General features: G+C 42.2%; 1 protein-coding gene across 11 annotated transcripts in view; it reads left to right on the top strand.

The window, feature by feature from the left end:
* The window catches only part of TENM4 (teneurin transmembrane protein 4), a 1,625,418-nt gene that overhangs the window by 1,264,019 nt on the left and 342,303 nt on the right, over positions 1–19,096 (top strand). For all 11 annotated transcript variants that reach the window (XM_062639041.1, XM_062639042.1, XM_062639047.1 and 8 more), the window contains 2 exons: positions 2,476–2,764; positions 6,808–7,077. In XM_062639041.1, coding sequence (XP_062495025.1) covers positions 2,542–2,764; positions 6,808–7,077 — 493 coding nt within the window. In that variant the 5' untranslated portion in view covers positions 2,476–2,541. The remainder of the gene's footprint in view (positions 1–2,475; positions 2,765–6,807; positions 7,078–19,096) is intronic.

Genomic DNA, 19,096 nt, shown 5'->3' with positions numbered 1-19,096 from the left:
GCTACCAATATTCGGCAGATCTCTTGCACACTACTACTGCTGCTTAGCATAAAACCACTTCCTTCACTACTGCTTCCACATTCAGCCTTTAGTTTTTGCACCTCTCAGGCCTTACCTCTGCAAAATATTTAACGCATGTAAATTTTGGCCGGTGAGTAATCCCATTGGTATTGAACTTACATGAATGGATTGAAGTCAGTGAGTTTGGTGGGTTTAAACATGTGTTTAAAATCAAAGTGGTACTCAAATCTCTGTGGATAACTTAAACATAGCTCAATTATAAGACGCTCCAACCTTTTCCCCCCCACTTTCCTCTTCCATTTGTGTTCAGTAGTTTCTATGCCTTTTGCTGACAAATAGAAAGTGTGAACTTGGTCTGCTGCCATCACTGGAATAGACTGGGAGAGCATTAAGTGGATTTTTTTTTAGGTAGCGTCTTAATTTCCGGGAAGAGTGCCACAGAAACTGTAAAAGTCTTTGGAACTGGGATTCTGTCATTGCAAAGTTCATTTGGGAAGTTAAAGGGGCAAAACCTGTCTTAGCAAAGTGCCTGCCAAAATAGGAGTGGGACCCCCTTTTTCTTTAACCAGATGCAGGTGTATCCACAGACATGCAGCAGCTCTTGCTCTCTCCTATAGTCTTTCTTCAGCTCAAGAATTTGCTTAGTTATGCCTGTGCCAGAGAACAAATGAGGAATTAGTAATAAAACACTGTTTTCAAGCTTCTGCATTAGTATTATGATTTGTAGGTTACCAGAAACTGTGCAAAGAGTCTTCCATCAGGCTCACAGTTTTGACAGCCACAAATGCTGTTACACCACATCCCTCTAAACCCACCTGCAGAGCTCACAGCGCATCCATCCTCGACTACTGCACCATAGCTGTGTTTTGCTGCAACACAAACCCAGGGCACAGCATCTGAGGCTGGGATCTAAAGAACCATAGAGCAGCAAGATTTTATTAGTGAGTTCAGGATTCAGCCTTTCAAGAGAGAAATGCCAACACAATGCAATTCAGTCCTTGCCAACACATTTCCATACGTATTTGCTATGAAAACAACCAAGAACTGATAGGTGTTTTCTGATCTCTGATTTTAAGTACTGGCAATAAATAACAATACCATGGTATGGCATTTAGAGTCTCAGTTTCTGTCATTTAGTGGTCAGAAGGACACAGTTCCTGAGAAACTCACCCTGTAATTGCAGATTTCAATGTTTGGTTTGTGGGTTTTACCAGTATAAACCAGTTTAGATGATAGTCAAAAACATATTTTACCATCTTGCTGCAAGTGACTGACTTTTTCTTCGTTTCTGCTGCATATAATAAAGGGAAAAGACAATTTCTTAATAATTTTGACAAAAAGACTTTGAATATATGTTTTATTTCTGATATTTTCTATATTTGCTCTGTCTGCAAATATGTCTGTTTGCATACTGGTGCATAGATATACTTTGGTTTTCCAACAGGCTTAAATCCCATCTCATGCTGTTACATGAAGCAGAGCACTACCATTTATTTATACTTTCTCAACTCTGCTTAAGTTCTAATATATTTCTAGCTTAGTAAAGATGAACCCTCTGAATAAGAAGACATTATCATATGATTTCCGTTCATATCTCACCCCTTCATTCTTTTCTTTGTCTCCCTTCCCTTTTGCCTTCTTACACTGCCCCATTCTTTCATTCATTCATTTTGACCTCGCAATCTATCTGTCACTTTTAAAACCAGAAGACAGCATTTTTCCAACATTCTCTGGCTGCCCAAATGGAGACATTTCAGCACATCCTGATTTCCCAGAGATTAGGTGACTGATGGAACAAATACGTGACTCCTGGAGGTGTCTGAATCACTTCCTGCGGAAAGAAGACAAGGAAAATCACAATCAGTTTCAAATCCCCAAGTGCGTGCCCAGTTCAGACAGATGCGGGTTGCCACTTGTATGTGTCCTGCTAGCTGTGGCAACCGTTAAATGAGTCACACATAATTGAGACTTTCTTTTCACTGGCAATTGTTCTAAGGAGGGTTTTCCTGCAGTCCATTAAGTTACATCTCTTTTGTTCAGTGAAAGGATGTTTAAATTGGATATAAGGAAGAAATTCTTTCCTGTTAGGGTGGTGAGGCACTGGAATGGGTTGCCCAGGAAGGCTGTGAGCGCTCCGTCCCTGGCAGTGTTCAAGGCCAGGTTGGATGAAGCCTTGGGTGAGACGGTCTAGTGCGAGGTGTCCCTGCCCATGGCAGGGGGGTTGGAACTGGACAATCTTAAGGTCCTTTCCAACCCTAACTATTCTATTCTAAGTAGGCACATTAGCCTTCCGGTGCCTAAAGATCCTTAAGGCTGGAAGTGGTTCTGGGCAACCTGATCTAGTTGAAGATGTTCTGTTCAATGCAGGGGGGTTGGACGAGATGACCTTTGAAACTGCCTTCCAACCCATACTCCATGATTCTATGATTCTATTTCTTTTCTTGTCTCTTCCAGGTTATTCCAATCTGCCCACCACACAGACGTCATTATTTTAATGTTGAATACTCAGACCAGGGTGCCATGGATGTAAAAGAAAGGAAGCCGTATCGATCTCTGACTCGGCGCCGTGACACGGAGCGCCGCTACACCAGCTCTTCAGCCGAAAGCGAGGACAGCAAGGTCCCACAGAAGTCCTACAGCTCCAGTGAGACTCTGAAGGCTTATGATCAAGACTCCAGGTTGACCTACAGCAACAGAGTCAAAGACATGGTTCACCAGGAGGCTGATGAATTCTGCCGAGCAGGTGAGTCCATTTTAGCAGATGCTGCTGCAAGAGCATGAGTTAATCTGGGGTTGGGTGGGAGGCTACCTTTGAAGGACTCTGATCCCAAAAGCAAGAGATAAGGAGAGAGCAAAGAAACATCTTCATATATTGCACATACATGCCTGCTCAGGAGATCATTTCACTATGTCATGGAGGAAGTCAGCAAGGATGCCAAGGCAGAAGGCAATGAAGGGAAGAGTGCCAGTCCACACTGTCCATCATCTGTGCTACAGCAAAACCTAAGAAACATGGAAGAAGGAAGATGCAGATGGAAAGAACCACCATTGTACATGGCCTGCAGGCCGTCAATTTGAGATGGGAACATGCTTCAGTTTTAGAAGAGTGGGAAACAAGCATTTCTATGACTTACAGGAGTCCATTTAGTGAATCTGGGTCACAATAGCTATGAAGATGTAGAGGTTCAAGGGTCAGCATGGGCTCCACAGTCCTAAAAGAGATTACAGATAGGCTCCTTTTTATTGCTACCCTGATGTCAATGCAGTTATATTTTCACTGCTGCTGTTGCCTACGTGAGGCAGATTTCTGGCCCATGCTATAGTCTCATCTTCATTTTCCTGTAGAGACACAAGTGTCTTAGTTCAGAAACCAAGCAGAGCTTCACATAAATTATTTTTAGAAGTCTATCAAAAAAAGCACAAAGTGGCAAAGTGAGTCAAATCAAGTAGGCAGCATTCCAGACAATGAACATAAAATAGCTGACCCAGGCTTCTCCATGCAGCTTGGAGAAGCTGATTGTCCAAAAGGAATGCATATGACTGCACTCGTTTAACTTGGGGGCTGCTTAATTTCACTCTTCAAACACCATGCACTTGTGGTTTTGGTGCAAGACTCATCTCGAAGGCACGCACAAGCAAAATGACTTGCAGCAGTATCTTTGTGCACATGGCTTTGGTGTTTGTGTTTCAGGATAACTGCAACAAGCAGTAATAAACAAAAGGGCCAATATGTGTTGTAAGTAATACTTTGGCATCATAAAAGGAGTTTTCCTCTTAGCAACTCTGAAACACTTTATCCTCACTAAGGAATCTACAAAGTTATAAAGAAAAGGAAACCTTTTAGGTCATTGAGTTTGATCACTTCATACAATATATTCACTGTGCAGGATAGATGTGAATTAGTATAGGTCAGCGGTTTTCAACCTGAAGGTCTATGAGCCATGCAGGTCCACAGACTTCTCCTCCAAAGCCCACAAAAGATAAATAAGATTAAGCCAGTCTGTTGACAGGGAGTATAAATTTGCCGTAAACAAGTTCATATTTCCCTAGGAAAATTGTGTAGGGTACTAAGAAATAGTAAAAACCACTGATCTAAATGGCTGAAATTAACTGAGAGGAGATTATGATTAGCCATGTCAGGGCACCAGTTCTGCTTCTGATTTATCACCCACATAGTCTTCAATTTATAGTTTTCTCCCAGTTTACCCTCAAAACTGGCCTGAAGAGCTTTAGCAGACTTTCTGTGCCACATTTTCCACTGACAGAAAGCCATGAATGCACCTCAGTTTGTGGTGCTACTTGGCCTCATGCCACCTGAAACAAAACCTCATTAGCCTGCTTGACATCAGCAAGGCAAAGTGAATTTCTCTCCTGCATTGGTTTGGGAGGCAGAAGAGGGGGAAACATTTCAAATTGACCAAATAAATTCAGTAAATAAACAAGTCAGCATTTAAATGGTTTTAGCTCAAGTGAGAGTGCCAGCAAACGTGCAAGTCAGCACAGGAAAAAATAGACCAGATCTGAATTAAAAAGTCTCAGATATTTATTATCTTCCTTTTATTGACTTAAGTTCTTCCAGCTTAAAAGGCAACAGTGGGCATAGAATATGAAAATCGATGCACCTCCTGCTGTTTATTGCAAATAAATTTGATTTTCAGTTAATTGTAGCAGTCATTTTTCATAATTTATGAGCTGCTGTAACTGGTGAGCATCAGTCATGCTGCACATTGACGTGTCTGATGATGTGGCTTGTTTCACGGGAAGGTGGAACTCGCCATCGGTGACTCAAGCACACAAGCAAAACCAGAAGATGACCTTTTACAGTACTGCATGGAGGATGGTTGAAAAACTATCCTGGCCTTGCACAAAAGTCAAAACTGGGGCTGAGGAATGAGGTCTCTGGGGAGATACTGCTTCCTTGAGTTAATAACTTAGGTTAAGTTCATTTGCTACCTCATGCCATGGAGTGGCAGAGGACACTCTCTCAGACCACTCTGCAATCAAGTTAAATGGATTAATTTGCCACAAGCTTGCATTGTGCTTCCCAAGCCAGGCCCTGGGGTTTGATGGAGGTGTGAGCCCTAAGCAACCTTATCTGCCCATTCTGTGTGAAAGCTTTAGTTTTGTTCAGTCAATTAAAAAGGTGTGAAGTTCACGAAAGCTTTATATGGTTTGAGTATTATCAGCTGTAGATCTGGAACCAGCTGAGCATTGCTTATTTCTTCCTGATGGCAAACAGTTCTTTCTCTGAGCTTTACATGGAAACGTAGCTCCATTATTCATCTTGCATTCAAACACCTTCTCCTTGTTCGCTATGAGCTGCAAAGTCAACTAAAAGAAAAAGTGTAGTAAAATAGCATCTACTTTGGGCCAGCTGGTCATTCAATGCATGTGTGCTATAATGCAGACCTTCATCACACAGCAGGGCTCAGGAAAAAGCCAGGGTGTTTCCTCAAGTGCTAAACCAGACTCTGGAAAAGTATAAATCCAACTGTTTCTATTGGATACACATTTTGCACTGTGTGATATTCAACATCAGCAAAAGGAAATGTGAGGAGAGCCACATGATTGTGTGGTTTTGGGAACGGAGAGAATCATAACTCCGTTTTGGATACAACCTCGAGGTCCAGACCTGACGAACAGATGTCAATAATGAGTAGACATGAACTTCAGTGGTCAAACGTAGGTTTGGGCCCAAACCTTGCTGGAGATCTCATTTGGCTTTGTCCCCTTGAAGCATGTCTATGCTGCAAACACTGCTCAGTTCCTTAATCCATCCCATCAAGGCATAGTGTAACGGGATCATGGGTGCGTTGTGCCGTATAAATGCACAGAGCCACTAAAGGCGTTCAGGGGTGACCAAACTCTTTTAAAGACATTCAGGGCTGAAAAACAAAAGCAGGAATTAATAAATAAATGTGGCTTAAAGTGGAGCTGCTCATTGCTCTCCCCATTGTGCAACTTTCCAAAGTGTGATAATGATTCAAGCCTTTTTCACGTTGATTTGCTCTGATTCTGAAGTTCTGCAGGTAACTAGGCATGAACTCACTCAAGAGTCATTCTTCAGGTTGTATTTTTAGTCAGCAATTACATGTATTCACAGCCAAATAACCTCTGCTGTGACTGTCAGAATGAATAGCTAAACTGAGTCAAGGTGTGAGTGGTCAGCAAGGGGAAAGTGAGATTGCCAAAGGAAATTTAAATCCCCAGTATGTAATTTCAGGGGTTTCAATGAGCAGAATTCACTCGAATTTCCTATTGCAGTAAAGTTGCCAAGTGTATGGTAGGACTTTTGATCACTGCATGCCTCATTTTGCTTCTCTCCTGTGAAGATTACTTTTTGCCTCTCATAAATAATTCCACCACTCCTCCGTTTGTCTTTGCTTTCGAATTTGATGATTTCATTGAACATGCTCTGTGTTTTTGTCAGGTTCCAGAAGCAGGAATCCAGCTGATTTTTGGTCTTGGCACGGTCACTTGGTCTTGCACTAAGCAAGACCACAAAAGAGGGGAATCTTTGGTACGATATTGTTCAATCTTTGGTATGATTTATTCAAGGCCAGGTTGGGTGAGGCTTTGAGGGACCTGGTCTAGTGGAAGATGTACCTGCCTGTGGAGCTTTAAGGTCCTTTCCAACCCCAACCATTCTGTGATTCTATGTTATATAGGACACAGGAAATACTGTGCCCCACTTGAAGACAGAGATTGAATGATTCTGCCCTTGACTTGGGTGACATGAACCCATCCCCTATTCAAGAGTAACCAGGTTGCTGTGTTTCCTTGCAGGAGCCAACTTCTCATTGCGAGAGCTGGGTCTTGAAGATGTGACACCCACACACGGGACTTTGTACCGGACTGATATTGGGCTGCCGCACTGTGGCTACTCCATCAGCACCGGCTCGGATGCCGACACGGAGGCAGACGTGGTCATGTCACCAGAGCACCCTGTGAGGCTCTGGGGACGCAACACCAAGTCCGGACGCAGCTCCTGCTTGTCCAGCCGGGCCAACTCCAACCTCACCCTCACTGACACGGAGCATGAAAACACTGAAACTGGTAGGTGGTGACAGCACATGCGATGTCAGCCTCAGGCTCTACCGGGAATGCCTCTTCTTACCACTCCACTTTAATCTTCCTTAGGTTTCATGTTGGGTTTTATTAATCAGACTCAGTGAAAACACTCTTCTAATAGCCCCATGTCGTGGCCTTTTGTACTGTCCTATGGAGTGTTTGTTAATAAACTGCTGGATAAGATCCTGCTTATTTATCACAGCGACAGAGATCATTAAGTGGCTGTAATGCTCTCCCTGCTTTTTGTAGCGACCTTTCAGACAAAATAGCATTTAAATCTCCCCTCCTCTGGCCGATGCTGCTCTTATCTTTGCTACAGATTTTTGGGGCAGATAATTTCCTTCTTTTCCTTGCTGGTTCCTTGACAGGAGCCATTTCATTTATGCAAATCAACTGACTGCTCTCTGAAGGGAAACGATGGTGAAATATTTTTAGAAGCCTCTTTCTTCGTGTGAAATAAAAGCTGAAGGTCACAGATTTTTTATCTCTCTAACTTTGTGTCTCCAGCTGTGGGGACTCCTGCCTGCGTTTCGTAGGTCTGCGAACCTTTGGGTCAGCAGTTCTGCTAAGCAGTGTAGGAGAGGAGAGAGGGTTTTGATTCAATTGCAGCTTGACCTGGGAGTTCACACAGCCCTATATGCCTTTGCACCTTTAATTCAATTATGGCACAGCCTGCTTCTTAATATAGCCACTGCGTACAAGTCATTGGGAGCTGGAGCTCAGCGCAGAAAGCTGATGTGAAATGACTGTGTTGCTTGTTCTCTTTATGCTTTTTGCCACAGTATTACAGTGACAAATGATGATAACTTTTCCTTGGGAAGCCGTGACATGGTGAGACATACACCACCCACATGATTTTATGTTTAACTCCCAACAAAATTACAGTAGAAGCTTAATAAGTTTCTGCTCAGAGATAATGATATATTAGGCAAAGTTCAAAGACAAACGGCCTTGCTGTTTAAAGGATGTACAGAAGAGTCTTTTTAAATTATCTTTACAGTATTTTTTTACTTTGGGTAGGGTCTTCCAGGGTTGCCCCCATTTGAACAGACAGACATTGCCAAGATGATATTGTTTTTCTTGCAAGCCTTGTGGCTGGATAAAAACCCAAAGGGATCATCATGGTCAAATAGAGTTTTGCACATTCCCAAGAAATCACTATAAAACCAATCAAATACAAACACCTTGCACATCCATCCCATTCGCTTGTATCCGAAGCTCTCTCTTGTGCTGTCCATGGTGGTGTATGAGCAGCTGTGATCCTATCCCATACATTTTTCTTTCCATGCCAACTAAGAAAAGCATTTTTCTTAAGAGGGAAGAATTACTTTAGCTGCTGGAGTCTTTATCTCTGTTTTCCGTAATGCTATCTCTACACGTGCAAATGTAACTTTGTACCTACATATCACTTACAAATGAAATTACGTTAGCAACAACACATTAGCAACAGCACAAGCCTTGAAAGGCTTTACTGAAAGTAAAAACAGAGGCAGCGGTACTCCTGTCAGGATTGAGTCAACCTTCAATTCCTCTTCCCTTAAATTCAATGACACTCTAACCATCAGTTGAACCACCGTTTCATAGCAATTAGAAAAGGGAAGACAGAAAGATGGAGAACATATGTGAAGGGTTTTTAAGTGCTTTACAAATGTAGCAGGAGTTTCTTTGGGCCCAAGGCATTTGCAGTCTTAGATGTTGAGTGTTTGGAATGAGAAAGGCTAAATCATACTAAAAAATGCAGTCTGTGTAGCGTAAGTATAATCTGGAATGGTGATGTCCAGTATGTAGTTGTATTGTTTATATTGACAATAAAAGAGGAGGTGGAACTTGAGGGAAAATATGATTCAAACTATGTTGTTTGGGATCTCCATCTGGTGCTCAAACATCCCTGGGTAGATGTCAGGGACATCAGCCAGGTTCAGGTCAGGAAAAGCTGCCCAGAGCTGAAAAGACATCATTCCAATATAGGGATTGCAGTTGAAACAGTGGTATAAATGTATCGAAACAACGGTCCATGGGGGGGAAGAGAAGAAGGAATACGGAAAAGTTGTAAATGCAAACAAAATGTGGACATTTTTGGTTTATAATTTGGCACAGATAAAGGTGTGAGAAACCTTTTCACATCAACCTCTCCCATCCTGAAACCTGCTGATGGAGCAAATGAAGCCTGAGATCCTCTCAGAAGCTTGGTTTAGCAAACACAAAGGTTGCCCTGTGTTTCCTCCCTCTGCACGTAAGCAGTTACACTGGGCTCTCCGCTATAGCTATTACACAGGCTATTCTGAGAAATCCCAGATTTATAGGAGAAATGTTTTCAAGAAGACATGAAGTTTTGCTAATGGCAGCATAAAGTAACATAATGCTATGACTCAGTTTACAGGATACTTTTATTAGTCAATATTAATTGTTGACAGTATTGATAGAAGTTATAGCCTTTAGCTGAAGTCAATATGGAGCTTTATGAACCTGCCATCAATAGAAGATTTTATGGGGCCCATTAAACCAACTTTTCCAATGAAGGTTAACGTCAGCAATTTTTATGCTCTTCATTATTTATCCAAAATAAATAATCAGAATTTACTTCTGATGTTTGTAAATCCAAAGCTGTCAAAGCACGATTCTACCAAGACATTTATTGTTCTTAGAAAATGAGAGGTCTGGCTCCCTCAAAAAGCAGGTTTGCTTTTATTTCAGGAGTAGTGATGCCTTGAAGGAACAGATACACTGCTCAGTAAGTGCAACCACAGTCCACCCCTCTGTCTTTAAGGAACCCAATGATTGCTCTGGTTCCATGGCATATTACAGTCCATAAATCACCTGTATAGGCAGCTGGTATGAAAAGCCATGCGCTACTTTATCTAAACTATTCCCAGGCCTTCCAGGAGGTTGAATACTCTTACTAGGTTAAGAATTTGTTTTCACTGAAGAGTTAGCTTTAGTTATAACTCTGGCATTGCCCTGAGCTCAGATCCTGCACACCCAAACAGCCCCAATGGTTTCTCCTCCATTGGGCAGTGCTTTTTGCTCAACCTGGATGGTCTCTTTGCAGAATAAGGGGACAGAGGGAACAACTCAAGTTACTGCACCTTGTCTGGGGATCATACAATCACTCTCTGCTGCCAATATAGCAGTCACTTCAAAGAGGTTATCCTGCAATATGACCATCTAAGTTAAGCTGATAGTGTGAACTCCCATTAGCAGTTTGGACCCACACACAGGGAGGAGTTTGGTTCCTGGAAGAGTAGCAATGGTATTCGGAGAACCTCTTTCTTACACTAGATCATACTGTTTCTCAGTAAGACTGATTGAAGGAAAAGAAGTTCCTGAAGTGGGTGGTCATTTGGATCTGAGCCTGGAGTTAACTGGCATTACCTTAAGCAACCCTGAAGAGGCATTGTACTGAGCCAGCAACTGCTTAATATAGAGAAGAGCACAATGAAGGAGAACAAGGTAATAGTCTTCCAGAAACTGAGTTACTTTGCAACAGTTCAGTCACAAACTAAAAGCAAAATACTCATAAAGATATGAAGTAGAAGTACTGCAAAAAAACAGGACCACAGAATAATTTATGTTGGAAGGCATAGCTGAGGTCTCTGGTCCAGTCTCCTGCTTACAGCAGGGATAACTGAGGTCAGATAAGGTTGCTCAGGACCTTGTTCAGTTACACCGTATCTCCCAGGATGGAGAGGCCACCACCTCTATGTCCTGGTTCTGGTGCTGACCACGCTTGTTGAGAACAGCTATTTTCCTAATAGGCAGTCAGAATTTCCACTGCCACAACTGTCATCCACTCCCTGAGGATCTCGGAGGACATTCTGACTCCACCTCCTGCATATCACCATACCTGAAAGAGTTAAAAGACAGCAGTGAGGTCTCCCTTTAGCAACCTCTTTTATCAGCTGAACAAAGCCACCTAGATCCTCCTCTCCTTGTAAGCAGTTCGTAGGTAGTTAGGCACTGGAGGAAACAGTCAGAGGAACTCCAGTGCTAAAAGTTTGTAAGTGTAAACTAGACAAATAGCTGCTGAGAATGGTCCATATTGAATGCTGTCTCTGTCAGCTGTACAAGCCTCCCTCTTTCCCCAGTTTCCATAGTTTGCAGCATTGCTGTGCTTTCTTTGACTTCAGGGCCATGCAGAACTGGTCAGACTGGGCTTTGAGCACCTCATGCTCTTGTACTGATGTAAAGGTGGACAGTGTTTATGTTTAAGCACCTATGAATATTTCCTTTAGGTCTGTAAGGGAGATCTTACACCAGACTCACCCAAACTGTTATGAATCATGCTGGCAGTCCCCACATAGATCCAAACATGAAAGATTGGCAGGAAATGTAGATATTCCCATACAGAATCCCTTCCCACAAAGAAAACAACCAACCAACCAACTTCTTTTTTCCCTACATTCAATGTGATAATAACCTTGTTTAACTTTCACCTATTCCTAAATAGCTATGGCAAACTAAGGATTCACTTTAGTTTTAATCTGGGCTTAGTATTAATGTCCACTAAGGCACATAGTTGGTTAAATATGAGAAAGAGCAGGAGAGAGGGAGAGCAGTTTTCTTCATTAGGAGGACAAGTCAGCAGTGATTTATGCTGTGTACATGTGCAGAGTGGAGCTGATGTTTCTCTCTGTCATCATCTCTTCTTGGGAAGAATGTGGGCAGTATCAAGCGGCCAGAAGGATCTCACAGGCAGGATGAATAACATCAGATGGCTCAAGACAGTTCAACCGAGCTGGAGATGCTCAATTGTAATGTATTGTATAAAGAAATTCTTGCAGCAGAAGTGTTGCTGAAGTGTGGGCATTTTCTTATCTAGTGGACTGAGACATTAGTAGACATGAGCTAAAATTCGTGTTCTAACCACCCTGGTTCAGGCTACAGGACCCTTGCTGTCAAATTGTGCTGTGCTGCTTCTTTCCATCTTCACCATTCAATGTAGGAAATACCCTGCAAACAATTCTGCATGCATTTCATGTGTGCAGAAAGGGTGAGAATGGCTCTGCTGGACTCAAATCTCCCATTTAACGATGAAGTGGATGCAGATACAATCAGCCCCAACACTCCCACCACGCGTTTGTTGGTCACCTCTGTTTCGGAAGAGCAGTTCAATCTCAAGGTTCATTTGTCTTTGGCTTCACCTCTGAAATCACCAGTCAGTGCCAAAAGTGGTATGGTGACTATAGCAGTACAGACACTTACTCACTGGTGACAAGATTAAGAGCACCAATTCATTTTACTTTGCTGGACCCACATCCTACAGAGAGGAATAATTCTTCTTTTAGTCACTACTGTTCAGGGATGCATTTAAATGAGTTTTAGAACTGTTAAGCAAACAACCAGCCCGATATACAAACCATTCTCCAAGCCTTACCAACCTGACCAGAAAGGCAGTGGATACGTTGTGGTTAACTTTTGCATCAAATAAACTGCCTCATAGGCTTTTGTAAAGCTGAAGTACACTGGCAACCAGGATAGCTCTGCCGGCTCTACCATCACAGAACCAACCCTGAGCCATTTTAATTGGCATAATACATGATTTAAAGAGCATTTCTTGCAGTAAGTGCCACACTTTCTGCTTCCACACTGCTTAAGCCATTTACTGCTGCTGGAACGAGTGCTTAAGAAACTGCATAGGAAATTAGGACTTGGTAGAATTGAATGCTTAGAGAAGATATTTGGAAACACAGGGGTACATTAGAGCAGGAAATAATGAAAGACAAGTGTTTCAAACAAGGAACACCAAAGAAATTGTATCATATTATTTCTCTTGGGTAGTTAAAAATCTGAGTGAAACCCATTCAGTGGTGTCTGATACAGACCTCATTGAAGCCTTTGAATTCTCCTGTTGCCATCAGCAGTGTTAGATCATGTACTAAGTGTATGGTGGTGATCAGCTCCTAGGTGTACGGTGGTAACTGCTTTTGCTAAGCAGTCAGCACGCCAGAGTGATGTAAATCCCAGTACTCTTGGTTAACTACACCACAACATGCTGTTTGCAGATTGATTTCTTGCAGCCATTTTGACTTCTTATGAAATCTGAAAGCGGGCTCAATGATCAAGCCATATGGTCCAGAGTTTCATCACCTTCTTCCAAATATTTCCTCCTCAGAGCTGTTTTACAATAGCGAGGGGAGCTCTAGGCAAACAGTAATGATTTCAGTGTATTTCTCTTCTTTCCTTCAGTTGTTGAGAGCTCATCTCCTAACGTTGCCTACACTTGCTACCAAGGGCCTTGCAAGGTTTGCCTAAATAGCTCTGACCCTCTGCATAGGAAGGATTTTTACTCAGTTTTCTTTACATCCCACTTCCTGTTGTCCAGATCACGCTGACCCAAATCACTAGCCCAAAATACAATCCAATCTATCAGTGCAATTAGCAGTGTCAGAATTACTGTGTAATCTTAGCATTACAAATGAGTTGTTCATATCCCAGCTGATAATCCATGGTGACTTTTTATTACCATGTTTTGATGAGTAATTTCCTTTCAGGCTTCATACATTCCTTTGTTAATATTATTACCGTGGTTGCAGCAGCATCATCTATTTTTTTATCCCTTTGAATTAAATAGTGCCTTATAAAGTACTTCCAGTAAATGTGCTTCAGACATGCTTCTTCTGCAATCCATGTAGGTAAAAATGTGATAATCAGGCTCTGGAGAATTCAGAAAGGAGAGGTTTTTTTTCCCAAAACACACATTCTTCACAATAAATTAAAAGCAAAAGGAATGTGCTGTGAGTTCTACTTTATTCAGTTTCCCTGATGCCTTTTGAGTAGGGGAAGACAAAAATAAATTGGAATTACCTGGTCAAGATCAGGCATCTGCTGGCTGTCATCTTTCACTTGCCTCCTATCAGTTGTAACCTTAATATTAACAAGATGTTTCAGCTTGAAGTAAAAATTAGCCAGAACCCTATACCACTAAAGATCCATCATCAGCTGCAGAAGTTAGTGAAGAACTACAAAGACGAGTAGCAGATCCAGAAGGGAATTTTCACTATTCCCTTTTCTTGTTTGAGCTCCTCAAAACTCTTACACTGTTCCTTTCCAGATAGGATTTGCAAGAAATTCTCCATTTTAACAGTACCTGGGATATTGCAGTCGACTGAAACCACCTTATAGAGGTGTTCAGAGACTTGGTGATCACTTGAAATGTGAAGGTCAGGGGAAGGAATGTGCCTTCAGGCTCTCCGACCGTAAAGATACTAATATTCCTATGAAGAATATTAGTCCTAAAAAGGAGACTTGAGGTACATGACCATCCCAAATGCTACATTCTCCTCTGAAAAATGGCTCCCTTGAAGGCTGTTATATCTTCCTTACTTGTGATCCTGCTTTCTAACCACTGACATTCTTGATGATGGATTCCTCATATATTCTGTCCTCTTATATTCTTTGTCCTTTTTAGATATTAGCCCTGAGACACATCTTGAAAGTGAAAAGGTGAGGAACCACCTCCCTTCTTCACCAAATTGATAGGGTTGGGGCAACAGACTCTTAATCTGCCTCCACATTCAGCCACTGGCTGTAAAATAGCCCTTCAGATGAAGATGCCGCTGTCTGTCATGCAGGATTCAACCCTCTTGAGAGCTGATCATCCCTTTGGTAGCATCTAGTTCACCCCAGGGACCTAAAAGGAGCTAGTGGCATCTGTGCTCCCAATTTTGGAGGTGAAGTTACATGGGATTAATCCAAATTTAGTATTTCAGTTGATGTGTTAGTGATCAGTATCTTCATTTTGTTCCCCATTGAAAGAATTCCCACTGATTTCTAGGGCTAATGTATCTCAACACTGGCCTCTTTGCTTCTAAAGAAAAAGAAGCCTTTCCATTTTCTTCTTTTATTATTTTTATTCCCATATGGTAGGTCCCATAGAGAATGTATTTTCTGTATTACTGTAATCTGTGTCTGAAAGGATGCTGACATTAAAACCCTTCACAATGCTATTCTGCTGTAATGAACTGCAGTTCAATATAGGTTAGTGTGTAGGTTTCACATTATTATTATTGTGATAATGGTGAAATCATTAAGCAAGGGAAAAATGCCCAAACTCTAGAAACTCATTAATAGCCTGGATATGGGGGGAGAGGGCATGTAGAAGCGACATTAACAGGTAAGAATTTGCTGGTCTTTTCAATGATGCTGTTAATTTTTGTCCTTTCCTTCTCCTCCATAAACTGTCTTGTCATGGAGATTTCTGTTAAAGGAAAGTAATTGCATTTATTAATATTGCTGGTGAGCTCCCAAGTGTTCTGGAAGTAAATCTGTGCATTTTTTATACTATTTCCGAGTAACATAAATAACTTCTTTCCGTGTTAAACACCCTAAGGGGAATACAGCTAGGTTCAGCAGTGTAAGACCTATTGCTCTTTTGATAGCAATACTTGACTTCCAGCCTGGTTTTGGGGTGGGATTTGTGTGTCATTGCCAATGGGGAATGGCTAATGCCATGGAGTGAGGATTATGGCCAGGCCACTGAGGGCCATCAGAGCTGGCGTGGACATCAGTGCTTGGGTCAGGATGGACCTGCAGCTTGATGGTCATTTGGAGCCCTCCTGGGATAGGTTCAGGAGAAACATCACACAGAAGAGCAAAGGATTTAGAGGGGACAATAAATTCAGACAATGAAAGGGTGATGGCTAAAGGCTCAAAACGATCTGATATCAATCACTGTGGTCAAAGAACCCCAGCCTCGCAGAGTTAAGCTTGAAGGTTAAGCCCAGGGATCCAAAGCTTATCTTCCCTTTGCCTTTTCTCCTTTTTCTGATTCATCCTGGATTTGCAGAGGGGTTACACCAACACACAATGGGCAGGGCGTATTATTACACCATCCCAGCCTTTCAAAGAGGCACAGCATTATTTCCTACACAAGGAAAAGGTGCACCAGGCTTGCTTCACAGTCTGGCATTTCCAGATACACATCTGTATTTCTGAATTCCCATTTGGACCACCACATCCACTTCTACATCCAGACTCAGTTCACATCTGGTCTGGTCTCCAATGCCCCTTGAGGCCTCTGGCTTTTCTTTTTCAGTGAAGATGTGTCTCCACCCATAAGCAAGAACAAAGGGAGAGCAAAAAAGCATGTTAGTTTTCCTCCCCATGCCCAGAGGTGCATGCTGAGCTCCAAATAAAGGAAAGCACAGTTTCTGCCATGAGAATTTTGTTCATTAAAATCTCATTGCTTTATTTCTCAGAGGCTTTTGATTAACTTTTAGCAAAAATGCCATTTTATTCAGTTGAGGGCAGTGATTGAAAATGCAGCTCTGCCCTAATTCTGCAAAGTTTTCAGTGCTGCTTTGAACTGCCCCTAAAAACTTTCATTCTAGGCTCTTTATATGTAGATAAAGAGGAAACAATAATTCCTATCTGGTGTTCACATAGATTAAACATTTTACAAGCTTAAATTTTTCGATCAAAATCATTCAATAAGAAGTCTTTGCCGCAAGTAACTAAGTTATACAAAGATATTTAGGGAGCAGGCATGTTACGGGACTCAGAAGGGCTGATTTTGGGTGGGCACTGGACTGCAGCTCAAGGCATTTAATCCATGGCTCTCCTACAGACAGTGCTTAACCTTGGCTGTCTCACTTCATTTCTCTTTCTTTATCTCAGTTCCCTTTGTACAAATGAGGATGTTATTTCTATTTATTTCTCTATCCCCTTTTAAGTTGTGAACCCAAATATTTTCTCATCAAATATAAACAGACAAAGCAGCTCTAGACCAGTTCAACCCAGTAATATATTTAAGTGAATTTTCAGCGCTGAAGTGTTTAAAATACTGGCTTCGGCAGCCCCTCAAACAGGCACTGAATATATTGGGGGCTGAAAAAGACCGGCTTCCTGTTGTTGCTGTTGCTGCCAGGGCTGCTAGATGGTGAGCGTCAAACAATACAGCATAAGCCATTGTACAAAAACCTCTCCTGGAGATCACAAGAGCTTCCTGGGTCCTCTGATGGTCACAGGCACCCAGGGCACTTGCTGAACACAGTGTGAAAGGCACTGAAATGTGTCTTTCTCCCGCTGCAGCACCCAGGCAAGTGGCTGTTTTCCCTTCCTGCAGCTCTCTCTGTAGGCAAGACCTTTTCATGCTGAGCACAGCCCTCTTCTCGCTGCTGTATTTAATGACCCCCTGAAGTGCTACAGGGCTTCCAGAGCCAGCTTCAGTGGTGGCAAACTCAGAAGCGAACTGCTTCATCAAAATGACAGCTTTCTGTTGCATTCAGAGACACGTGCTTTGATTTCTGCCCTGGTTCGGTCGCTTTGTAGTGGGGGAGATAGATAGAAGTGTTAACTTTATTGTTTAAGTTAAATACATGTCTTCTTTTAATGGAGAAGTGGTTTAAACAAAATGGGAATTTATGGCAGCCTCGACAAAGGCTTAAAATCAGAATAATCTGTTAGAGACTTTTAAGTAGTATTTAGATCATTTACAAGGAGCTATGTCAAAGTCTTAAAGAAAGTCAAAGTAACAATTGGCTGCAGGTTATGAGCAAGAACCTGGAGCCGGTCTGTGGAAGTGCCAGATGATATTCTGAAAGCAATTGCGTCTTTTGCAGGTGGGAAGGGAGACGTTTTTCTCATCAAGTTATTCAAGTAGCTCAATGAGCATGTGCAGAGTTGAAAAGGAGGAGAGAGGAAGATCTGCATAAACAAAACCAGAGAAAAGACCTAATAAACTGAAAAAGGGTAGGCTGAGCTGAGCTCTTAGGCAGAAGCTCTTCCCTGTGAGGGTGCTGAAGCACTGGCACAGGGTGCCCAGAGAAGCTGTGGCTGCCCCATCCCTGGCAGTGTTCAAGGCCAGGTTGGACACAAGGGCTTGGAGCAAGTTGCTCTAGCGGAAGGTGTCCCTGCCTGTGGCAGGGGTTGGAACTGGATGAGCTTTAAGGTCCCTTCCAACCTGAACCAGCCTGGGATTCTGTGATTTAAATCCTTTCTTCATGACAGGGTGTCAGCACACAGAGCTCTGATTTCACAGATCCCATGCGACCACTGCTGTCCCACAGAAAACAGCTTGTCCCATGGCAGAGTAGCAGAAATCCCACCCAATAGAAGATCTTCTTGATTTGGGTCAAGTGAGGGCCAGTGGCTGAGGGTGGAATAACAATAATACCCTAGGAGCTATTTAAGCCAGCATTGGCAGCCAGGAAGAATCACTGCCGAACTCTCTTAGAAATGCACCCCTGTTCCTGTTCCCCAATGACAGCTATCACTGCCTTTGCTAACACCAGCTCATTTTCCGTGCAAGACTTACTTTCTTCTCCTATCTCCAGCAGGTTCAAGTACTTTTATTACACTCAGTTCGGGGGGTGTGTGTAAAATTATGACTGAATTCCAGTTTCCATTTAAATGCAGCTTCTTGTGAATTCCAAATAAATGAAAAACAACCCCTCTCCCTCCAAAAAATTCCAGCAATCATGTGCTGAATAAGAAATCTGTTGTTCACCATTTTCTCTTCATAAAAAATGTAAAAAGTAGGAATCTGAATAAATGCATGCTAAACTATATAATTGCCGAAATAAATATGTATAGATATAGGATATTCTTTGATTTAGCATAAAGCAGCAAATTATACCAATCAGTGAGAATCAACCAGTTTTAGAAGAAAATAACTGAAAAGCACACATGCAAAACAAGATTAAAACTGATTATTTAAATCAAGGCTCTCTGTTTGCTGGTTTAAGCCATTATTATGTTTTAGCTCAAGCCACCCTGCCATGAACAGCTTAGGGACAATGATTTACCCCTCTCATATAACATAAGGAGCATGAATGGACCAAGCCTCTGTCTGTAGACGCGTCCTTCATTTCATTCTAGTTGGTTTACATGTTTGAAATAGGCCATTGTTAATCCTCAGCTGAAAGAGTGGGAATCTGGAATCCCACAAAATATCTCCAAGATGCTTTTCCTTTTGGGAGCCTTAGGATGGAAATTAAATTGAGATTCAAATGCAACCCCAGAGCCAGGCTGTGATGCTGATTCCCCAGGAACCTGGAGGCTGGAA

The sequence above is a fragment of the Pezoporus occidentalis genome, unplaced genomic scaffold, assembly GCF_034315485.1.
Source record: "Pezoporus occidentalis ecotype Australia unplaced genomic scaffold, CSIRO_AGI_Poc_V1 ctg6, whole genome shotgun sequence".
Taxonomy (NCBI): Eukaryota; Metazoa; Chordata; class Aves; order Psittaciformes; family Psittacidae; genus Pezoporus; species Pezoporus occidentalis.
This window is presented reverse-complemented; position numbering and strand designations above follow the sequence as displayed.